Source organism: Apodemus sylvaticus, chromosome 2 (genome assembly GCF_947179515.1).
Source record: "Apodemus sylvaticus chromosome 2, mApoSyl1.1, whole genome shotgun sequence".
Lineage (NCBI taxonomy): Eukaryota > Metazoa > Chordata > Mammalia > Rodentia > Muridae > Apodemus > Apodemus sylvaticus.
In genome coordinates this window covers 54,689,418-54,712,575 of record NC_067473.1, presented here as the reverse complement: position 1 = coordinate 54,712,575, position 23,158 = coordinate 54,689,418, and the positions used below count along the sequence as shown (strand labels likewise).

At 47.2% G+C, this 23,158-nt stretch overlaps 2 protein-coding genes across 7 annotated transcripts in view; one reads left to right on the top strand and one right to left on the bottom strand.

The window, feature by feature from the left end:
- Positions 1–4,430, top strand: part of Cep41 (centrosomal protein 41) — a 39,866-nt gene extending 35,436 nt beyond the window's left edge. For all 6 annotated transcript variants that reach the window (XM_052173386.1, XM_052173388.1, XM_052173390.1 and 3 more), the window contains 3 exons: positions 519–633; positions 1,306–1,521; positions 2,055–4,430. In XM_052173386.1, the coding sequence (XP_052029346.1) occupies positions 519–633; positions 1,306–1,521; positions 2,055–2,203 (480 nt within the window). In that variant the 3' untranslated portion in view covers positions 2,204–4,430. The remainder of the gene's footprint in view (positions 1–518; positions 634–1,305; positions 1,522–2,054) is intronic.
- Positions 4,431–12,277: 7,847 nt separating this feature from the next.
- On the bottom strand, positions 12,278–18,328 carry Cpa1 (carboxypeptidase A1). Its single transcript, XM_052173383.1, has 10 exons — positions 18,213–18,328; positions 17,695–17,776; positions 17,017–17,250; positions 16,764–16,865; positions 16,144–16,245; positions 15,867–15,977; positions 15,369–15,459; positions 14,537–14,736; positions 13,956–14,040; positions 12,278–12,543 (listed from the first exon to the last, which is right to left on the bottom strand). The coding sequence occupies exons 1-10, from the start codon at positions 18,275–18,277 to the stop codon at positions 12,356–12,358; spliced, it is 1,260 nt and encodes a 419-aa protein (XP_052029343.1). The 5' UTR covers positions 18,278–18,328; the 3' UTR covers positions 12,278–12,355.
- Between the last annotated feature and the right edge of the window lie 4,830 nt (positions 18,329–23,158).

The window sequence follows — 23,158 nt, the reverse complement described above, 5'->3', positions numbered from 1 at the left end:
CAATTGTCAACTGCTACCACTACACTGAGATATTTTGTTCTAACTAGTCTCTATATGTGTGTGTATGATTTGTCTTGACAAAATTGAAGTCATTCACAGCTGTGATTTCACTGTGCTCTAATGTAAGCTGTTTGGGAGCTCCAGTTTTGACAGTATGTAATATCTCTTTGTGAGACGTACTTCCAAAACTGCCCTTTTATTTTGGAAGTTCAGGTGGATCTGCTGTCTTGTGGTAAGGAAGCCTTCAGTGGTATATTTGACAAAGAAACTTAAAATGGAGGCTGTAACTTTTCCTTTCCAGTGTTATAAAGGCAAAAAGAATAAGAAGGTGTCAAGTATACAGCTCACGGTGGTCACAAAGGCAGAGCAGCCACGTCAAGCGTGGTTTCTGTGACAAGGAAACCATGGTAAGAATGAGGCCTGGTGTGGCCTGCACCCTGCAGGGTGAACCTTGGCTGCTCAGTGCTTGTTGTCTAGAAGCACTAGCTCTGTGCTTGGAACCTTAACTCGCCTCACAGAAAAATGCCCACGGCAAGATCATCATTGTCTACGACGAGGATGAGAGGCTGGCCAGTCAGGCAGCCACCACCATGTGTGAGCGCGGCTTCGAGAACCTCTTCATGCTTTCCGGGGGTGAGCAGAGTTGCAGTCTGTCTCACAGGTTGGATGTCTACACTCAGTGCCCCTCAGAGGCCCCCACACTGCCTCCCTTGGTGCTCAGTGCTAGGACCTGAGGACCAGGCAGAGAGAAAGCTTTGCCCTCTGAGGGAGCCTGAGTCAAGGGAAATGTTTTCTGCTTCTGTCGGCACGCTGGGTGGGTTTGGTTCTGCAGGGAAATGGGAAATTCTTTTTTTTTTTTCACCGTAAGTTTTGTTGATTTGAGGCTTTTATGGCTTTTGAGAAAGGATCTTGCTACATAGCCCAGGCTGGCCTCAAACCCTTAATCTTCCTTCATCAGCACCCTGACTGCTAGGATTAAGGCAGGCACATGTTTTTAATTCCTAAGATAACAGCATCACTGAAGGGTTCTGTAAAAATGCAAAAAAAAAAAAAGAAAAGAAAAGAAAAAAGAAAAGAAAGAAAGAAGAAAAAAAAGAAAGAAAGAAAGAAAGAAGAAAAAAAAACTTTGAGGAAACAATTTCCTATGGAATTCTCAGCTGAATTCCATTTCTAGTTTATTTGTCGACACAGCAGTAAAGGACGATTTCAAACCTCTAACCTGGTGGCAAAGACACACAGACCTCTTCAGTTTTGCTGTGGCCTCACTATGTTAACCCTGCTTCTCCTGATGTTCTCCTATGATAGGTCTGAAAGTCTTAGCTCAGAAGTTCCCAGAAGGACTGGTCACTGGTTCCCTGCCAGCCTCTTGCCAGCAGGCCCTTCCTTTTGGTTCTGTCCGAAAACGACCTGGCCCCAAAATGCCAGCCCTGCCAGCTGAGAACAAGTGGAGATTTACCCCAGAAGACTTAAAAAAGATAGAATGTTACCTGGAAGTGGACCAGGGACCAACAGACAACCCTAGTAAGAGACTCTGACCTTTGCTTTTGTGGAGATGAGCTGAGCTCCTTTGAATATCCCTTGTCATGTGAGAAGTAGTTTTCTATCCATGTTCTTAAAGTGTTTGGGGCACAGGTACTGGGGGAGGGCTGGCACTGGTAACGGGCAAGGACTGGGTGTTGAGAGCAAACAGAGGGAGCACTCTTAGGCAGAGAGGCCACCTGAGGGATGGGCAGGCAGATTCCTTCTTGGGAGATCCCCTCCCTCCTCTGCCTCTGGGTTTGCTCAAAGCCTGCCCAGAGGCTCGCCTTGTCTTCCTGCCTTTGCCTTCCGCCTCCTTCTCTCCCTCTCCTCAGTCACCCACCCTTTTCCCTAACATCAGGTTGATCTCAGGGATGAGCAGTAGATGGTCCCTGGCCCACAGGAGATGCTGCAGATGCTTCATTAGTGTAACAGTGGCCGCAGACTAAGCACCATTAGCTTGAAAGTGTTCTTGGCTGATTTTCCCTGGAAACCCTTCTTGCGGCCCTGCTCCCTCTCTCTCTTGCTCCTTTCAGGCCGACTGAACCAGAATAACTCTGCTGGAAAAGACTCGAAGGTGCCTGCTGGCCGCGCTGGCCAGAACCTGCCCACCAGCTGTCCCGCCAGCCACTCGAACCCCCGCACACTCAACAGTGGTCACCTGCAAGGCAAGCCCTGGAAGTGAAGGCCTGTGTTGTTCAGTCAAATAAATGTCCCCTCCCGCACTCCCAACTTGGTCCTTTTCAGAACCGGCCCTGCTTTACAGCCTCACGGCCGGGCCAGGCCCCCTTCTCCCTCACTGTCTGCAGTTTCCCTCCCTTCACTCAGGAAGGATTTTGACAGATGACCACAACAGCCAGAGGCTTGACAGGCTCTAGTTGCCCTCCTATTGTTTACAGAAGATTCATGGCTTTTGAAATTGAAGAGGAAAAAAGAAAGATACTTTCTTTTAAATAAGGTCCAGCCTGTTTGGTCTGTAACCAGTGTTGTTCTGTAAATAATTTAGTCACATCTGCTGATGTGTTCTTTGCAGCCAGCTTTTTTCATTCACTGTTGATTCATGAAAGATTCTCCAGGTGGGCCTGGCGTTGGCCGCTGTCTCCAGGGGTGCGGATGAGTTCTTGGTTACTGCAGCCCACAGGCCCCACACTTGGCCAGGTGGCTGGCTGGGTCTTAGCACTCTCTAGATGCTGCAGGCTCTGCTGGGCATTTGCAGCTGAGGGGCAGCCTGTGAGCATGGGTCCTTCTTACTGGATTAGCAGAGAAGCTCTATGCAAAATGATCCCTTTAAATGCCTTCCCGGGACCAGAAAGGCATGTGCTCAGCTGTCCTCATCAGAAGGCCCCAGCATCCTACAGGTCTATGCTGAGAATCCTGGAAGGCCACCACAGCTGTCCCCTTCATTATGAGCCTTATGTCAATTAAGATTTCCCATTTCTGATGTGAGTCCAGCTATGTTAGATTGATAGAAATCACGGTCACTCAAAAGCGTCAGCTTCACGTGGACAAGGGGACACACAGGTGAGGGGGACTCATGAGCCCTTTGTCAGGGCTGACAACCCCTTAAGCCCTTGCTTAAAAATACAGTATTAGTCTAATTGAGTAATTAGTGCAATTTCCTGCTTGCTTTTCATTCTCAGACTGAGCTGTGATTAGGAGGCTGTGATTATAGATTCTGGTTTTGGCTGGAATTTTGAATCGGCATTAATTGAATTGCTAGATGACTGACATCCATTCTATTTAATTGGGGGAACAAAAGACCTCAGGTAAGGATGAGGCCCATGAAGTCATAGGGAAGGACCAGCCTTGTTAGTTTTTATGGTCTGTGATTGTAGCTGTGATACGGACTGAAGAATAAACTGTGCTCTTTGTCATGGTAACCAGCTTCTGAAAAGCCAGCTGAAAATTGCCTGTCCTTAGGTGGTTACTGCTGCTGGGTAAGATTCGCCTTAACAGTACTATTTTCTCACCACTTTAAAAAAAAAAAAAAAAAAAAAGGAAAGGAAAGGAAAATGCCCACAGTATTTCTAGCACGGAGGCTGTGTTTGCAAGAGAAATAAACGTAATAAATATCTTATGGAGACATATGGAAAAATAACTCAGTCAACTCAGCTCTGATTCAGAATGTGTTTATTCTTCTCTACTTGATTTCCAAAGTGCAACATTTTCCAATGCTTTAGAAATCAAACAAACCAGGGACATTGTTCAGATGTCAAGCCGTGCCCAAATTTCCACAAGATTCAAGAATCGTGTATAAAATTCAGCCAACGTACACATAGATTTAATGAGGAGCCTGTCGTGTTTCCCCATAAATTTATTGCCTGAGAACTTGGTTCAGCCTTTTGCTAATGCCAAAATGTACTGGCTTTTTATTTTCTTTACAGCATAGATCGAAAAATGCAAATTTTTCCACATTCAACTTTCCCCTAGCATGGACAAGATTTTCAGTCATCTTTGACACATATACATTTTTAAGGAAAATAATTTTCCTCAGTAACAAAGTTTAACATCAGCAAGTCAGGAGGTAGACTTCTGTACCCAATTCTATTTCGAAAGTCTCTGTTCCTGGTCTGCATTCCCGCCACTGGATGTTAGTGTTAGAAATAGTTATATATAAGTACAGAGACTCTTTCAGCAAAGCTGTTAGAATCGCAGTGTATTTACTGGCATGGTCTAGTAGGCTGAATATATTTCCATGTGTTTCTCCATAGCTCTTTGCCCTGTTGGCAAGGATCTCAAACTTCCAAGAGAGCCTATCCCCTTCTGCGCTCAGTGTTGCTCTCCGACACTGCTGCCTCCTAACATTCCACTCCACCAGTTTCTTCATTAGATTATTTGACATGTATTATTTAAATTATCAGTGATACTTTGTGCAATTATGAATGTTGAAGATTAAAGAACGTAGTTACTAATTTGTCGTTTGCTATTAATGTGCTGAAACCTGCCAACTTCTCTCTTCCTTTCTGTCAGAGTGATTTGGGGGAGCCCCAGGAGACTGGAATGATTTGAAAATGTACCTCTTTTTACTGCATTTCCCAGAAAGGCGTGTGCTCTTTGCATCAATGAATCTGGAAACCATTCCAGTTTAGAGCAAGAGACCATAGCTTTCTAGTCAGGAGCCCAGGAGTTTTTCCTGGAACTCAGGCAGGCCTAGATTGCTACCTTGGCTGGCTATCTCATGGTTTCGTGTCATTGTGTTGGGGACTAGCTTGTCCCCTGGTCTGGAGGCTTGTGCACTCTGTGAGGAAGGCACTCAGAGATACGTGATGTCCTTTGCTCGGCCCAGTGTCTCCTCAATAAAATGTTTATCTCCCCAAGGGGGTTATGTGTTTAAGAAAGGGAGGCCATTTAAGGGGGTACACTATTTAAGAGGTCAAGCAGGAAGGAAGCCAGGAGACAAAGGAGGGAAGATAGAAGAGAGGCAGGAAGTGGTGGGAGAGAGGAAGGAAAAAGCTACAGTGTTCATTCAAAAAGGGGGCGGGGGTGAGGGGCACATCCTGGCTGTAACCTCAGGCTGGCTCTATTGAAAATCTGTGGAATGAGTAAATAACCTAAAAGTAATTTTCTTTTTTCTTTCTCTGTGGTGGGAAGCCAGAGCCAGTAGTAGTCATATTGGACTGGATGTAAACAGGAATTAGAATAAATAATGTCCGTTAGTTGCTCAGGGAATTTTTCCTGTGGTGCTGTTTAAATTCTACAGAACTTAAGACATTAAGCTCCTCATAAGCAAACAGAACAAAACAAAGCCCTCCTTCTCTCATTCCCTTGTGGAATATAAGTTGTCAAGGTCCTGGTCTGGAAGAAATATGCCAGAGATTTTTCTTGTTGGTTTTCATTCCCGCCAGGTTGTTTATTGTCTACAGAGTCTGTCTTTTATGTTGTCTGACATGTTTGGGGACATAACCAATTTCAGTCTGCCTACATATAAATCCATGACTACCTCTTCTTGTTCAACCCTGAAGATAATCAGTCATTAAGAATATTTAACAAACTGTTGAATGTCTTTAATGTGCATTTTTGTTCTTCACAATTCTTTCAAAGATCTAAGCCCCATAATACTTCTCTTTCCAAAACAAAATTAGAACCATGTGGATTATAATCAATCAAATTACTCGACTATGTTGAATACTTATATCAATTCAATTATTTTTGTTAACAAGTATATTTTTCATGTAAAAAGTGATAAAACAAGACCCAGTGTGCTTCCCAGTGTTCAGAAAGCACTTGTGTAGTTAAACTTTTGCAGACTTTTAATAATTATTGCTGGGTTTTTTTTTCTGGTATTTTTCTAGACAGGGTTTCTCTGTATAGCTCTGGCTGTCCTGGAGCGTACTCTGTAGCCCAGGCTGGCCTTGAACTCAGAACTCCGCCTGCCTTTGCCTCCCAAGGGCTCGGGATTAAAGGCGTGTCCCAGCACTGTCCGGCTGACTTTTAGTAATTATTGAAATCAGGGGCTGGAAATGGCTCCCTGAGTAAAGTACTCACTGTGCAAACATGGAAACCCGAGCTCAGACCCCTAGCACCCACATACAAGGCCAGGCATGTCCATATCTGTGATCCCAGCACTGGGAAGGCAGAGACAGAAGGTTCCCTGGGAGCTGGTGGTCAGCCTGCTTGCCAGGTCAGTGGGCTCTGGGTTTGGTGAGGTAAGGTAAATAAATCTAGCCCTGCCTCATCCAACGAAGTTGAGGACAGCTGAGGAAGGCCTCTGGTCGCCAGGCGCATGCATGGACACACCCATGTGAACATGTATGTATGGAGGCATATACCACAAACAAAAATTATTGAAATTATTATGCCAGCCTTAAATTGGTACCTGAGCCAGATAATAACATTTAGAAATGTACCGGCAAAAGTACAATCAGCTTGAATTCTGACAGAACATGATTCAACACACAATATTGTGTGAGTTCACAGCCTCTCTTATTTGTCCCACTGATCCCCTCCGGGGCTCACTCTAATGCTGAATGAAAAGCAAATTCTCTTGGCCTGTGCTGTGTTGAGGCTCCTGGTAAACTGTGTAGTAAACAGAGGTCAGCTGCTTAAGGACCATGGACTGCCAGACCACGTTTTTACAAGAAAATCAATACGTCTTCCCTTTGAGATCTAGACAAGAAGCCCCTGAGAGCTCCAGCTCAGCTGCTCTGTGGCAGGGGCCCTTAGGTAACGACTCAAGATAAATAAACTGTCCGCTGTGGGGCTGGCTGCGTTGCCGTGCTCAGCCTGCGCTTTGAGAGGTCAGGGAGCTCTCTATCCTTTGTCTGGTCACAGCTTCCTCTTGTCCAGGCATTTGTCACCAAGACTTTTCTTTCCAGCAGATACCCAGAGCCGGCTGCTGAGTCATTTTACGTGGTTTTGCCTATTTTCACTGTCTTCTTAGTGACCTTCACAATTCATCATCCCAGGTAGCCCCCACCGACTCCATCTGAGGGTTATTTTCTCTTCCGTTTCAAAACTCAAAGATTCCAGATAGTGCCAGCTGTTTGTGTCAGGCAGCATGCATGGGTTCTCTTTGGTATGTTTTGACACATGCAATGTTCACAGCAGTCCAGTGAGGTGGAAACCCTGCCCCCATTTTTAGAAGAGGAAAACGCAGCGCACATGGTATTATTGACTAGATGAGAAGCTGGTATCCAACCCGAGAATGGCAGCTCCCAAGCAAAACCTAGTGGGCTCTTGGCTTTGGCTTTTCAGGGGCAACTCAGCCATCCAAAGTCTCCCTGAGTGATTCCTCAGTTTCCCCATGGAAATGTAACTTCTGCTTGGCTTTGGCTTCCTTGCCTTCTTCATCAATGAGATTGTTCTAGAAACTGTCTTCTTCCATCTCCTTATACAAACCCCGACAGAGCCCATGCACTCGCTGCCCCGGGAGCACTTTCACATCTCCACTGCCGGTGTCCCCAGTGCTGTCTCCAACAACAGCCGCATTCTCTTAAGGTTTGTTTGTCCACAGACAAAAAAGTGAGCTTTCACTTATGGAATTAGAGTTACAAAATCTTAACTGACTATAGAGGGGGTGTGGACCATTGCCCTCCTTGTCTAAACTGTTCATGCAATAAAACGAATTGATGTGATTGTTGTCTATTTTCTTCTTTGATAACATTTCTGGTTTAGGCTAACACCAATTTCAAGAACTGGCCAATGGCCCCAGGCCCATGTTTCATGGGGAAACAGAGGCACAGCTGCAGCCTGTGTCAGCACAAGCCTTACCTCACCACATTCTTCTCCAGCGTAGCTGGCAATGTGACCGTGGTTAAGAGGGACTTTTAATTTTCTCCTTTTAGTTTGGCAGTGCACACTTGGCCGGCTCCATCTCTGGGTTTTTAATGATGCTCACGGTTTGAGTTGCCAAATGAATGCGGATCCTGAAAGCTTTGGGGAAGAATTCATTTCCCTCTGACGCATTCTCAGGTTTGATGGCACTCTGTGCTTTCCCCAGAGCTCTTCCTGGCCGGGACCCTGCAAACGCTTTGACTGTTCATCTCAGGTTCCTCCAGGCAGCATCTGGGGCTTAGCATATTCACAAATGAGGCTTCCCTAGTCCTTCAAGCAGGAGCCCCGTGAGTCTTCCAATCTCCCTAGCCCCTCTTGGCCTTGAAGGACAATTGCCAGGATGATGGATAGCTCTGCATGGTGAGGGCGAGTGAAGTCATATCTGGACCACGGTCAATGACACTTTAGCTGCAGGCCAAAGCCAGAAAGCTAAACACCCACATCCGAGGGTTAACTCAAGAGCCTGCCTAAAACCTTCTCAAGGAGTAGCCGTGGCCCCTGGGCTTCCCCGAGAGCCACCTGTAATGGTCTGAGAAAGACATGAAATGAGTTCACTTGAAATAAAGCCCTTCAAGGGCGCCCTGGAGACTCTGCATCAGCATAATGCGTTCCCACAATTGCAATGGGAACGGAATGTGAGCGAAAAGGGCTCTTGGGAGCCTCCACTGAAGCTACAGCAGAGGATTTAAAGTATGTCCCAGCTGGGAACCTGTGCAGTCCCAGCCTTGTTACTAACACAGCTAGGCAGAATATACATTTTTCTAACTATAAAACCCGGGAAAGTCAGTGAAATGAGATGCTGGAACAGGAGTTTGGAGTTTAAACAAATTATTAAAAGAAAGAACTGAACAAAGACTAAAGTGGCTGTGAGATGCTTGATGCTGGTGAATTGCTGCTAAGTAATTTTACACACGTTTGTACCCTGGTGTGTTTCAGATAGCACTCCCTATTCCAAAGCTGACTGTAAAGCCCATTGCTCCATTACAGTGGAGAACTGGAAAGTATAAACAGCAAGTCCACTGCCTACAATTGATTGTGTGTGTGTCTGGGGGTGGGGTGGGTGCACATTTGTGTGTGTGTGTCTTATGTGTCTACTGTGCATGTGTCTGTGCACTTCTATGTATCTGTTCATGTTTCTGTGTATATCTGTGTATGTATATCTGTATCTGTGTGTTTGTGCATGTGGGTGTCTGTGTGTGTGTGTCTGTATCTGTGTGGGGGTTTGTGTGTTCACATATGACCGTGCATCTGTACGTGTATTTGCATCTGTATGTGTATATCTGGGGGGCATTGGCAAATGTGAATGCATCTGTGTGTGTGTGTGTGTGTGTTAGACAAAATGATGTTCAGAACATCCTGTTTTGTAGCTAACTTTTTACTGAAACAGCTGTTGGTATGCAGATCATATATATATATATATATATATATATATATATATATATATATATATATATATATATATATATATCCTACGTCTCAGCTATTTGAATGCAATGATGTTAGTAAATTCACAGAACTGTCCTACCATCAGCACAATCTAGTTCTAGAACATTCCCATCTTGTAGCCAATATCTTTCACTTAGTATACTGTGAACATTTTTTCCAGGTAAACATAGGCCTGGGTGGTTTTATGATGTGCTTCTGGGTGGCTGTGTCACACTAGGAACAATATTGGTTCCTATGAAGAAGGTTCCTTTTGATGTACTTTGCTCCTTTGCTATTCCAACCTTTCAATATAGTCCAAATATTTTCATAAAATAAATTCTTTCAAATGGATTTGCTGAGTCAAAGATGTACTATATTTAATTTTTAAAGTCAAATTGCCAAATATACAGAAGCTATCCTCCTCCCCACAGCACAAGGCTGCATTTATTTCTTCATGCCCTCATAACCCTGTGTGGCCAGTCTTGTGTTGTCCTCTGTCTGAGAAAGAAAAATGTCTAATATCCAAGAGTTCACTGAGGCTCATAGCTTTCATGTTTTATTGGCTTTTCCTATCTCATCTTTTTGGGAGATAACTGCTTTTCTTTTGAAATATTACACTTTTTTTTGGCTTTTGGAGACAGGATCTCTCTCAGTCTATTTTATTTACTTTTACCCACTCAAAGGTTATTAGAACTTATTTCCATTTAAATTGTAGTATTTCCTGAAATTATCTTTTAGCTTTCTATTTATGAATGTATACAAATTGTACCTATGTGTGTACCTCTGAGAACTGCATAAAGCTCTTCTCCCAGCTGAAACAGATTTCAGTATGAGCAAGTTCCATATCACTGATACTCATTATCAAAGTTGCTGTTAATATAAATATTAAACTTGAGCAATTAAACTTGCTCTGGCCTAGCGGTAGAGAGCAGACGCGCCCAGTGCAGCCTCTGCTTCATTGAATTCACATTGCTCCTCCCTCACCTTTTCCTTCCTTTCCTTTCCTTTCTTTTCTTTTCCTTCCTTCCTCCTTTCTTTCCTTCCTTCCTTCTTTCTTTTATAAGGTAGGTTCTCATGTATCCCTGTCTGGCCAAAGATAACTTTGAACTAACTGCAAATCCTCCTGCCTCCACCTCCCAATTACTAGGATTATAGGCATGCAAGTGACACATGGTTTTATGAGATGGTGTGAGGATCAAACCCAAGGCTTCCCGCCTGCTAAGCAAGCTCTCTGCCTCCTGAGGTACATCTACAGGCCCAACTTTTCCCTCTCCCTCCCCCCTCCCTCACTCGCTCACTCGCTTAGAACCTTATTTTTAAACCACAATTCTGAGAATTCATAGTAATTTGCACATGAGATATTTTAAGGAACTTAAATGACATGCAGATCATAAAATGAATTGATTTGAGATAGTCATGGTGACAATACACCTTTAACACAGCACTCATGATGCAGAGGCAGGAGGATCTCTGTGAATTCCGAGGCCAGTATTGTCTACATGGTGAGTTTCCAACCAGCTAAGGCCACACTTTGAGTCAGTGTCTGTCTGTCCCTTCCTTTCTCCTCCTTTCCCCCCCCCCCCGCACCTTGTAAAAGTAGAATTCTTTCAACAATTACTAGTTGTTTGTATTCCCAGACCTGTTGATGCTGGAGAAGGAGGGCAAGGTGGTCCTTAGTAGCAAGGGGAGCATGGTTTATTTTAAATTAAGGAGTTCTACCATCTGTTATTTGTAAAATAATGTCCTCATATTAACTTTTTTTTTCTTACCAGTCTTTATTTAGGTGGCCAGCTAAAGCAGTTAAAACACAGCTTTGACTTAGCTACAGCCTCTTGTCACATGGCTTAAAGGGAAATATTTTCCAAAAGATAAAGGAGTCTTACCAAATCTTTGGTCAGAAATACCTTGTTTGATTGATTGATGGATTGATAGATTGATTGATTGATTGATTAAGACAGGGGTCTTTCCAAGTAGCCTAAGGCTGGGTCCAAACTCACAATGTCCCTCATGCTATAGGGCCATACCATCAGTCTGGTTAGAAAGACCTTTCTCTTGGTCTCCTAATCTTAGTATGCAGACATTTATATATAATCAGCCTTGGTCTATTTTTTTTTTTTTAATATTTGGTAGGGGAAACTATTAACCCAGAACTCCACGATGAAAAGCTTTTTAACCTTCAAGCTATTTTCTATGAAAAAGAAAAGACTTATGTCCTAGTGCTGGAAGCATCTTGAAATCCAAGTGACAGAGAGGAAGGTGCCCCCATCCTCCCAGCCCAGCTCCGGGCATCCTTCCGTAGCAGTACCGCTGTACCGCTGGCCCCAAGCTCATATCTGACGGATACAGAGGTAACCAGTGTCAATTCTTGCTTTAAGAAGGCGGGGGCTCATGTATTGTGGCACTCACTGGTAAGCGTGCTATCAGACCTGCGGGTCAGCATCACAGGGAGGTGAGCTTTTCGGAGAGGGGTATGGACAGGAACAAGAGGCATACACTGGGGACTTCATGGAGGATTTGGCAAACAAAATGTAAGCTGTTTCCACCATTCTCATTCCGGTGAAGCATCCCCGATACACTGCAGTTAATAGATGTCCCTGGCCGGGCATTCATCACTTATCTTCAATAAGTGATTTCATTTCACCTCAGTGTTTTCCTCCAACTTATTCAGGAGTGGGAAGCCACATTTTGCTTCATAGTAATCTGTCTGACTCGCCTGCAACATCACCTGTGGACAGCAGCGGCTAGCAGGACTTTTATAGTCCATACTCCAGGTTACCGCTTTTAAAGAATGGATACCGTCAGCTAGCCTGCTGTACAGGCCGAATCCTTCCTCCTCCACAGGGTGCCACGCATTTGGTTAGCAGCTGTGGCTGTTGCCTACAACTAAGATATGAACAAGCCCTCCCTTAGATGGAACTTCATGGGACCCTAGAATGCAGAAGTCAGGGGTCACGTAGCTCAACCACCCACACATTTCCATTGAGACCCTCCAGACCTTAATCACTTCTGCCCCCTCTAAAAAGGTGGGCATCCCATGTGCATTCCTTACAAAACCCCAGGATCCTATTATACAATCGGACTTTATTGGGTTGCCCAAATAGGGCTAAGGAGAAGAAAGAGGTGGGGGATATGGGCTACCTCAGTAGGGGTGTGTGACAGTGTGCTCCATGATGGTCAAAAGGCCCAGCCACGTCTCCTCCGCCGTGGGGATGATCTGGGAGGCAGGCAGCAGGAAGCCTCTGAGCCCAGTGTCCCTCAGCTCAAAAGTGAAAGAGTACTTGATGCCCTGGCTGTAGGTCCAGTCAACAGTGCTCCCACTGGCTTGATCTGGGACAGGAGCAAAGACAGGAGAAAGTAAGGGCTGATCACTAGAAATATCTACATGGACTGAGCTAACACCCTGCTATTGACACACAGTGGGGCTTCCAAGAAACTTCTCCTGGGACTAAGGCCAAGAGGCCCAAGTAGGGGGCCACAACCAGTCATGGCTGTCCTATTCACTAGCAGGATGCCAAAATGTCTGCGTAATTGCAAAAGCCTGTCTGAAAACTGTCTCCACCCAACAGTCACCTCAATGACACCTCTAAATATGCCAGAGCCCCCTGCTTGGGTAACCAGCAGCTGATCTCTGGGGACTCTGGTCTGCAGAGGAAAGTGCCAAGATTCATAGTTAAAGCAAAGCCTGCCTGTCTGTCTTCAGGAGGGAAAATCTCACAGGTTTGTGGAACTACTGACTGACAAAGCTGCTTTTGTTCAACTGGGCAGAGGGAGAGGGAGGTGGGCTTCACGTTAGAATTTCACTTCAGGACCCAGAAGACAGCAATATCATTGGGCTCAGGTTGGAAAACCATTTCCAAAGAAAGCCTGGAATCCCAAACAAGTTCCTCCTTGGGTAAGACTACAACCCACTCCCCGCCTAAAATTGGAGCCCGCCATCGAGGAAGCATGTGAAACGGGGGTGTAGTTCTCCCACCCTGGTGCCTGGTGCCTGCTTCTGCCTGCCAGGCAAAATTTTTGAGGCAAAAGTTCCCCAAACACCCCATACCACATCACACAGCACACAGCCTTTACTCGAGAAAGTTCTTCTGCCTGGAGGCCTATTACCTAGACAGATGGCCTCTCCTGGCTTCCTTCATTTCCTTCACCATTAGCCCAAATTCTTCTCGGTCTGAAAGTCTGCCTCTTCGCCTGGTATTCAGCCTCCACCCTAGTACTCCTGGGGCCCCTGGCTGGCTCTGCTATTTCCCCTACATCTACCACCTGATCCACTGTGGTTTCTAAGCACATGGTCAATCTTCCTGCCTAGAATGTACATTTACTCTCTATTCACAGCTAAATTCTAGGCACACAGGGTGGGGCTCAGTGCTGAGCAAGTGGTCAGTAAACACCCCTGCTAAATGCCTTCCACGTGCGTGTAACAGTGACCCTCCCAAGGGCATCTCCCATATCCTGTAAGGAAGGGAGTAGAAAGGCATCTCTTAAACAGAATTTTATGGAGACCTATAAAACCCATCAGAGTTCCAACTCATCCGTGCAGAGGTCCAGATGTAACCACAAGATAAGGGGACAGATATGCTTGGAGAACAGATAAGAGGCCCTCTGAAGAATATCCGAGAAGTCAGGATTCAATATCAGGAAGAGGCACTGCCCACCCTTCCAATAGTTCAGTTAGCAACTCCTAGATCTGAGCACCCAAGAAGAGGCAGCTGATGCCGGCTTCCAGGCCACCAGTCACTTACAGATTGTATCAATGATACTGCCATACTTGTACTTGGTCCCGTGTAGAGATGTCAAGGCTGTCACAGCAGATTTAGCTAGCTGATCCTGGGGAAAACATTGAACAGCGCCATGGTTAGGGCCGGAATAACCCAAGGACTGTCAGGGTGGCCCAGGAGTTGGCAGCAGCTTAATCAGACCCTGTGCCCTCTGCCAGGGTCGGCCCTACATGGTGGCAGCTTCATGTGCCCTCTGTCTCCACAGGACGGACGGATGGGGCACCCCTTCTCTCCAGTCACACCACAGCTTAGGGCAGAGCCCACAGCTTCAGAGTCTAGCCTTGCCTCTTGCTCTGTCATGTGACAACAGTGACTCAAGCGTGTGCTCCATTTCCGATTCCCAGCCAATGAAGCAGGTCTACCGTGCTGGGTGACAGAAATCATCCTGCCAGACTTCCCAAAATCATCAGGAGACTGGGAAAACGTGGGCACTGGGCACACTGGTAGGTTCTTAACACTAATCAGCTCTGAGGGGTGAAACCCAGTTTCCTTAAGGGGAACACCAAAGGAGCCCAGACGGAAGGCATTGGGGGGTCACCACCTACCAGCTCCTCCTTGTCAGGAGCTGGGTCTGATGTGTAGCCGTAGGGGTAGAGCAGGAGCTGGGAATAGCTGTGGATGGAGTTGAAGGCCTTGATATTCCCATGGTTCGTCACAAAGTCCACAATGGACTTGACCTCCACTTCAGAGTTGGGAAACTTGCCACGGTAAGTTTCTGAGCAGGGGTTGCTACTAGCTCCAGGCTCTGTGGAAAGGCAGAAGACATAGCTACGTTTTTGTTTTTTTTTTTCCTGGTTTTTCGAGACAGGGTTTCTCTGTGTAGCCCTGGCTGTCCTGGAACTCACTCTGTAGACCAGGCTGGCCTCGAGCTCAGAAATCCACCTGCCTCTGCCTCCCAAGTGCTGGGATTAAAGGCGTGCACCACCACCGCCCGGCTACAGCTACGGTTTCTTAACCCAAAACGTCCATGGCTTCCAGTCTGTTTCATGGACTTAGTGGGAAGTGGGCTGCAGGAGGCCTTGTCCCCTCCCTCCTCCCCTGGGTTAAGGAGCAGCCCGCCACCACACTATCTGGAGCCCTGCCTCCTTTTCCAGTCAGGCTTGGGTAGAGTAGAAACAAGTTTACACAGGTTCATGACCAAGGGTGGCAAGAACTGATACTAAGCTAGGCATCTCAGACCCAAGTTGCATCTAAAAGAAACTTTCTGTTCACAAACAAGAGCCCCAGTCCCTGAGTCCACCTCCCACCCAGAGAAGCCTCTGGCAGAGCTAAGAGCCCACATTCTCCCTTACTGCTGGGTCCGGAAAGGGGTGGGCAGACAGACAGAGAAGAACAAGAAGCCATGTTGTCCCAACCCTGCCCCATGGGAAGTCTTACCTCCAAAGCCAGCATCCCAGTTCCTGTTGGGGTCCACCCCAACACAGAGGGAGCCCTCGGTGCGTGATCGAGTCTTGCGCCACATGCGATTCTGAGGGAGAAAAGAGGGTAAGCCAGGGGCCAGCACAGCTGGGCTGATAGCTTGCTGCATTTGCCACAGAATCAAAGCTTCTATGGACATTGGGACTGGAGTGGGGGTCTCAGCTGAGGACAATGTCAGCTCCCCTAAGACATTTTACAGTGTCTAGAGGTGCTTTGTGTTACTGTAACAGTGAAGAGATGCTAACAGAATCTAGTAAGTAGGTCAAGAAGCTACTCAATGCCTATCATGCACAGACAGCCCCCAATAGCAAAGAATCATCAGCCTAAGATAGCGAGACAGTGGCTAGGCGGAGAGTCTCAGTTCCACGAGGACAGAGGGACCTACTTGCCCCTTCCTCCACTTGTGGGGCTCAAAGGTACATCCCGCTGTCCCAGGGAACAAGAGGCAGTCCGTACCGTCTTATGGGTGTAGGCAAAACCATCAGGGTTGGTGACAATCTCCAGGAAGATGTCCATGTTGTTAAGAATGTTTGTGAGAGTGGGGTCCTGGTTATAATCCGTCGTGATCTGGTAGGAGGAAGAGGAAAAGATAGAGCGTTAGTCATGTTGGTTCCATGGACACAGGGGCTGGCCTCCCTTGGTGGGCATTGCTTCTAGGAAGGGAAGACCTGGCCTCCATGGCCTGTGAGTACCAGCTCCCTGTGAGCAAGAGCCCTCATTTCCCTAGCTTTACCTTTTTTGCAAACCAGACGCCACTAGCCTGGGTGACCCACTCCCTGGAATGGATGCCAGTGTCAATCCAGATTGCTTTGCGATTGGTCCCCCCAGTGCCGAACTGGAAAAGAGGCAGGGAGATGGTTAGGGGGCAACTTTCCAGCCAGGCCTGAGTTCATCCCCTGCAAGGGAGCACACCCAGGCCAGAAGCCTCCTGCTCTCTGTATATCTAAAGTTGAGGGGACTGTTTGTGGCCCATCCTTTAGGGAGTTGTGGGATCAGGGGTCAGACAGGGGCCCTGCAGAGCTTGGTCTCTTGACTTCTAGACTCTGGCCCAGTTCTGATGCTCAGATACACTGTGGCAGGTCACCAGGAAAACATTTTATCTGGATGCCAAGACTCCATGATCTCATATTGCAGCACTTGGTTGGTAACACTGGGGTCACCTTAAACTTTGTGAACATGCATATAGCCACCTAGGCCAGCAGGAATGCTTAGACCTTCCCAAATATCTGCACAGAAAGTGTACAGAACAGGACATTCCATTACTCCTCTGTGAGAGTCTACGGCCTTATATGGAGGCCCACATGGGGACCTGTTCTACACGTGTGCCCTTGTCTACATGTAGGCTTCCTTTACCTTCAACACAAAGATGGGACGACCTTCAAAGGTGTTGCCGATCTGAATCTTGCTTACAAGCTGTGGGTTCTCTGCCTGCAGCAGGTCCATGAACTCGTAGATCTGAGATCAGAGGAAGAAAGTGGACGAACAGCTTCTGCGAATACAGGTGCCTCCTACCCACAGCCAGACCAACCTCGGCCCTGGTCTGTATTCTGCCAACCACGAGGGAAAATATGGTGCCGTAGGCAGAATCTTCCAGGGCTGTCCTCACCTCATCCAGAGTATGATAGGTGGCATAATTGAAAGTATCGGTGGACAGGGCCCTGGCCTGGAAGGCGGACATCTGCTGCTTCTCCTCATCAAGCAGCAACTGCACATCTTCAATCATGATCTCATAGCTAATGCCGTGATATTCCAAGAATGCTTTCACAGACTGAACGCTGGGGAAGGGCACTCGCACATCAATGGGGAGACCAGCCCGGGCAGGATCCCGCCAGAAGTCCAACTAGGAAAGACAGAAACCAGAGCTGTTTCCGTGGGCTCGGGGCACCAACGAGGGCAGCAGGGCGGGAGGACCTGAGAAGGGGTGCTGGCACCGGAAGCTCCCACGTGGCTGGAGTTGAGGAGTGGGTGCTGTGAGCAGAGGAAGAATGGGGGAGCTTGGGAACTGGACACAGTCCAGGATGGTCAGGAAATGGCCAGAATGGAGAGGTTCTGAGGAGCAAGGCAGACAGGAAGCAGGAAAGGGTCCTGGTATGTCATCGGATTCTCAGGGGCAAAAAGATCTGAATCTGGAGTCTGAAGTCATTTCCCAGCCATTCCGTCTCATAGTTTTTTGCTAGGAGGCTGAGCGAGAGCCTAGGGACCATGTTGGAATGTTGGTGAGTTGGTCCCCCATGGCTGAGGAAGTCTCCTGGATCCTCAGGGAGGCCTGCACCGAGCCTCTAACCTGCAAATGCTCCGTGTCCTCCAGCTCCTTCACTTTCCGCACCTGGGCTTCATCGGCTGCAGAGATCCGGAGAACCTGATGCCTGGGTAGGGTGGGAGGGGCTCTGAGAACCTGAGAAACCCCAACACTTTCCATACTGCACCCGTAAAGGCACGGGGTAGGGGGTCTTAGCAATGAGAGACCTGGCCTTCAGCTCTTTGCCCCCTGTCTTTGGAAGATTCTAGACTTTCATGCTGTCCCCACTGCAGTTTAGACTGAGTTATTCCCAAGCCAAACAGACCTCCTCTTTCTCCTTCTAAAAATTCCTTCTCAGAGTTTAATTCTCTTAGTGTCTAGAAGAAGCTGGACCATTCCAAGCCCTGCCCTGCCTCCCCCCCTCCAGGCTGCTGTCCCAGGGTGGTGTCGGTCTGTCTTCTCCGGCTATGTTTCCATGTGTCTGTCTATCTCTTCCAGACACCAACTTGGAGAGAGCCGTTTCATCTCCCCCCCCCCATACCCGCTCCTCTCCACAACCCTACCCCACAAAGTTCTCATTGCCAAAGACTGCTTCCAGCAGCACACTCAGAATCAGCAGCCTCTGCATGGTGAGAAGGTCAGGCTGAAGCCAGGACTGAGGTCTTGAGGCCTTTTTAAATACTGATGGGGGGGGGGTGTCCCAGGGGACAGTTCCCCTTACATCTGGATCAAGTCCCATCGGGAGAGGCAGGAGGTCCAAACTGCAGCACCTTTCCACGCTTCCTGATAAAGTACCAGGGAACAAGGCAGGTGGAGAGATAAGCCAGGCTTTCACCCTTGACCATGGTGGGCAGAGCTGTGCCTCAGGTCTCCCAGCTGGGACTACTCATCCGTTTTCCCACAGCCCCAGATACCTTACTGTTAGTTCACTACGTCTGAAAACAAGGACGGACATATTTGGGTTTTTACAGCCTAAGGTTCATTGGACAACAATAAATAAATGCACACATTACAATAAATGCACCAATTCCAATGGCTTTGGTTCACCAACTATGAATTTCGCTTGATATCCATGACCGTTGGCAAACACAGGTTCTTCCTGATAACTGATATAAACTCTGTGAGCACACATTATGTTTCACAAATACTAGAGAAGAGTCGCCCAAAGAGTTAAAGTGGCAGCTGGGTTCAGAGGGACCTTAGTAAAGGCAGGATCGGATGCAGGTGGTGAGATAAGATATGGATGTAGCCAACCCTGTTACAGAGCTGTTCAGGCACAGGGCTGCCAAGTGCTAAGCTCGTTCAAGGTCCTGAGCTGGCTCAAGGCTTTCTGCGTCTGAATGACAGAATGGAGATTGGCCATGACAAGGAGGGAGATCATCAGGCTCAACAGAAAATCCAGGAAGAGACTCAATAGCTCATACCCTGCCCACATCTTAACTGTGGACCTGACAGTCTGATGATGGGTACTACTATACCCCCACCCAAGATTTGGTGACCCAGGTGACAAAGTTGCATCATTCACTGTTGTGTTTAAGATCCCAGACCTTTTTTTTTTTTCTTCTCTTCCTGTTAGCATTGAAATACCCCTGAGGCCCAGTGTTCCTGATTTAAGTTGGTAAGTTCCTAGGTGGTGATATCTTGTGTAAATAAGTTATTTTTCAGCCTGTACCTCATGGCCTGTGCCAGGTAGCTGATGGCTGCGTACAGACATGAACAAGATGCAGAATCATTCTGCCTCAGCACCTGCTCTTAGTGGGGCACACTGCTGGGTTTGGTCTGCTTGCACATTTGCGCATATGGAGGTCCCAGCATAATCTCAGGCGTTGTTCATTAGGAGGCATCACTTGGTTGTTATTTTTAATTTGTTTGTATTCTCATTCCTCATGCAAAAGCCACAGCTCAGGTGTGCCTTGTTGCAGAGAGGATTGACAAATTCCACTGTTTTTTTTTTTTCTATACAAGTTTTTATCAAGTTGCAAGTTGCTCTTCTGATACGTGTGATTAAAAAAAAAAATCTACAAAGATGTCCATTCTCTAATCTCAGAACAGAACAGAATGGAGAGGTGCTGGCTGAGTTGGCAGCCGTGACCATCTCTGTGGAGCCCTCCAGCTGTGACACATTAAAACCCCAGGACACTTGGATTTCTTCTTTACTTTAAAAATCAAGCCATGGAAACACGTCTCAGTAGGACACCAAGAGCTTCATCAGGTCTGTAGGGCAATCAGAAGCCACTGTGGGGATTGGACTGGCAACGGGTGGCAGGGGCTGGGGGAGGGGGGTAGCCAGGACAGTGAAGGTGGAGGACAACCATATTTTGCTGAGGCTTTGGTGTCGCAAAGTCACCAGGTCTGAGCTTGTGTTGGAGTTTCAGAGGAGGACAAGGGCCCGTCGGCACCCTCCTTCAGTTTTGCCTTACATCTGCTCTGTGAGGCCCACTGGCTATTTTAAAGATGCAAAGTTGTCACTGTACAATGGCTGATGGCATGTTTCCAGAAGGGCAGAACTTAAGCCTGGGATAAGGGCCCTCTAAAGAGAGAGACTTTCCAGTGACAAGGATCTTTGGGGAATGTCACATCAAAGCCCAAATCTTTGCCTGTGACAAAGAAATAAGCAGGCAAGCACGTCCATGACAGATCGTGGGGACAGAGTGCTTCTGCTGAGCTGAGGGGGTCGGGAAGCTTGTCCCCATCAACAGAGCAGATTTAACAGGTTTCCTCATGAAGGACACAAGCGTCATCACCGCGTCCGGCTTTCCTGTTTTCTATAGTGTATTTCCCGTTCGCATCCCAAGTACAGTTTTATGAACATCTCCTCTGTGGTCTTCTCTCTGCTTCAGGAAGTTGAGGGAGGTGGGCTGGGGGATGAGGAACAGACGAGAACCACAAGGCTTTGTTAAACTGGCTTGGAAGAACAGTAGGCCAATTGAAGATCCCAGAAGAATCCCAGAGAAGCTAAGCAAGAGGCTGGCCCAACACGAGGGTTTTGAGCCTATGCCATTATCTCTACGGGATGTCACTAATACTCTGGGAAGAAATTCAGAAGGATAAATAAGTTGGTGTCGCCTCTCTCTCATGCTGAAGATGGGGCAGGTCTGGCCCAATTCAGACATCTGGAAGGGCAAGAGGAGGCTGGCCTTGTGACCTATGGCAAACAGGAACAATTGGTGGAACTCATGGGTGTAGCCTAGGAACATTTTATAGGTTTCCCTCTTCCCCGGCCCCTGCTGCAACATGCCTGGGACCACACTTTTAGTAGAAACATCCCAGACCTAACTCTCATACATCAGCACAGTGACAGAGCTCTTCTGGGAAAATGGGGCGGGGGGCACAGAAGGACAAATTTGGACATCTGTCCTTCCTCTGTGGTTCTCAGAACCCAAGTATTTAAGAGAACTTTTGGACAATGGTAACACATTCCATAGCTCCGTGTGGTCTGGCCTCTCCTCTCCTCCTTCAGCAGGGCCCCTGATTTTTCCCAGAGGCCCCTCCTGGCCAGCGTGGAAGTTCTTCGAGGCCCAGTGTCCCTTGGACTCTCCTGCAGCCTACACCCTCTAATGGCCCCCATCTTGCTTTTCTAAAGGAGTTTCTTAGCTCTTTTCTGTAGTTATTTTCTCTGTGTTTCTATCTCTCACTGGAATGGTCAGAGGGGAGAGGAGGAGGCTGGGACTGGAGACAGCACCAGGCAGCACTCCTGAAGAGAGGCCAGCGGCCCCTCACCCTGGGCCTCTGCCTCTGGCTGGCCTCACACAGGCCACTCACATTCCAAACTGGCTGGCTGGTTTGTTTTCTTAAGAAAGCAATAACTGTGCACATTCACTGTGGTTCTTATGGCTTCCCATATGTATAATCACTCTTTCTCCTTCAGTTTTTCCAATTTTTTTAAGCTTTCAAATAAATGCTCATAAATTTTACGGGTGAAAAGGACGAAAAAAATCATACCTAAAAGGAGTAGTTTGTTGGAAAAGGGAAGAAAAGGGGGGGAAATGTAGAAAAACTGCGGTCTTGTTCAGCTTTACATATGTGAGGAAATAGGAGAGGGAGATGTTTCAGGTTTATGAAAAAGAGATATTTTTTAAATGATTTTTCTAGTAAAAGTGCATCTGAGTCTTGAACTGTTGGTCAATTCACTTAAACCCTGGCCAGGCCAGTGCCTCCCTCATCTTGCTGGGACCTGGTAGTGGCCTCTCGGTCATGGGGGTCACGGGAGCCTGTGCAGAGCTCAGTTGCAGAGGCCCCATTCTTTCTAACCTCAGGATTAAAGGGTCTGGCTACATCTGGGAACATCTAGATTAACTAGAACAAGAAACTAGTTCTGCGGCCCTTCCCACGCTCCCTTCCCCCATAGAAGCTGTCACAGACTCCATTGGGTGTCTTTCCAATATCCGTTCTTCCTTCCTCCTCATCAGCAGAGGAACTCTGCTTTCGTTTGAAGCTGTGATGTGACCAGCTGCAGAGCAAGTTCCCAGCCTCCCTTGTAGCTGACCGGCGCCACATGGCACAGCTCCAAGCCATAAGATAGGAATTTAAACCCATAGACCGGCCAGCGCAGTAACTTACACTTTAACCCCCTACTCTCCCTGCCTGGACTTCAGACTTGTGTTAGAAGTAATGGCATCATCTAGAAAACAGAGGTAAAAATCCACAGTGCTCTTCATAAAGGCACCAACAGTGGTGCCACAAGATGATAACGGAGCTGAAAATTTCCAGTCACCTAATACCACGGCAGTGATAAAGCCTGTTCCATAAAATCTTTGGAATGAAATGCTTCACTCACGCATTTGTGGGGATATCGGCCTAAGCAAACCTATTAATGTAGCCAGGAGTACAAAATACAGTACAGCTAAACATGTTACATAATACTTGAAAGTACATGCCTGTGTCTCTGGTTTCTCTATGTACCAGCCTATGGTTTTTATGGCCATTTAGAATCTTCTTGTGGTGATCTGAATGAGCCATGCCCTACACAGGCTCAAATATCTGAATCCTTGGTCACCCCATTGGTGGCTGTGTCTAGGTAGGCCATGGAGCCTTTGGGAGATGGAGCCTTGCTGGAGGATGGGCATGGCTGACGGTGAGCTCTAAGAAGCCCTCCCCATTTCTGGTTGGTTCTCTCTGGTTTGTGTTTCTTATACCAGCCTCACTTCTATTATGGGATCTTCCTCTGGAACCACAAGCCCTACTGCTGTAAGTTGCCTTTGGTGATAATACTTTATCACATTAGCAAAAGGAAGCAAAGATAGTCCTGTTTCTTAATCTAAAAATCATTTAGAGGATAGCAGTGGGCAGGTCACTCCAGAGACAGCCAAATATGTCTTGCAGGTTACAAGAGTGGCAGGGGTAGGGATTGGCTTTTGGCTGTGCTGGGGATTGAACCTGAGGCCTTGAACATGCTGAGCAAACGCTCTACCACGGAGCCACACCCCAAGCCCAAAACCCGGTGCTTGCTGCATCTCTTGATGGTGTCACATTTTCTTGTACTCAATCTAACTTTTTCCCTTCTGTGTGG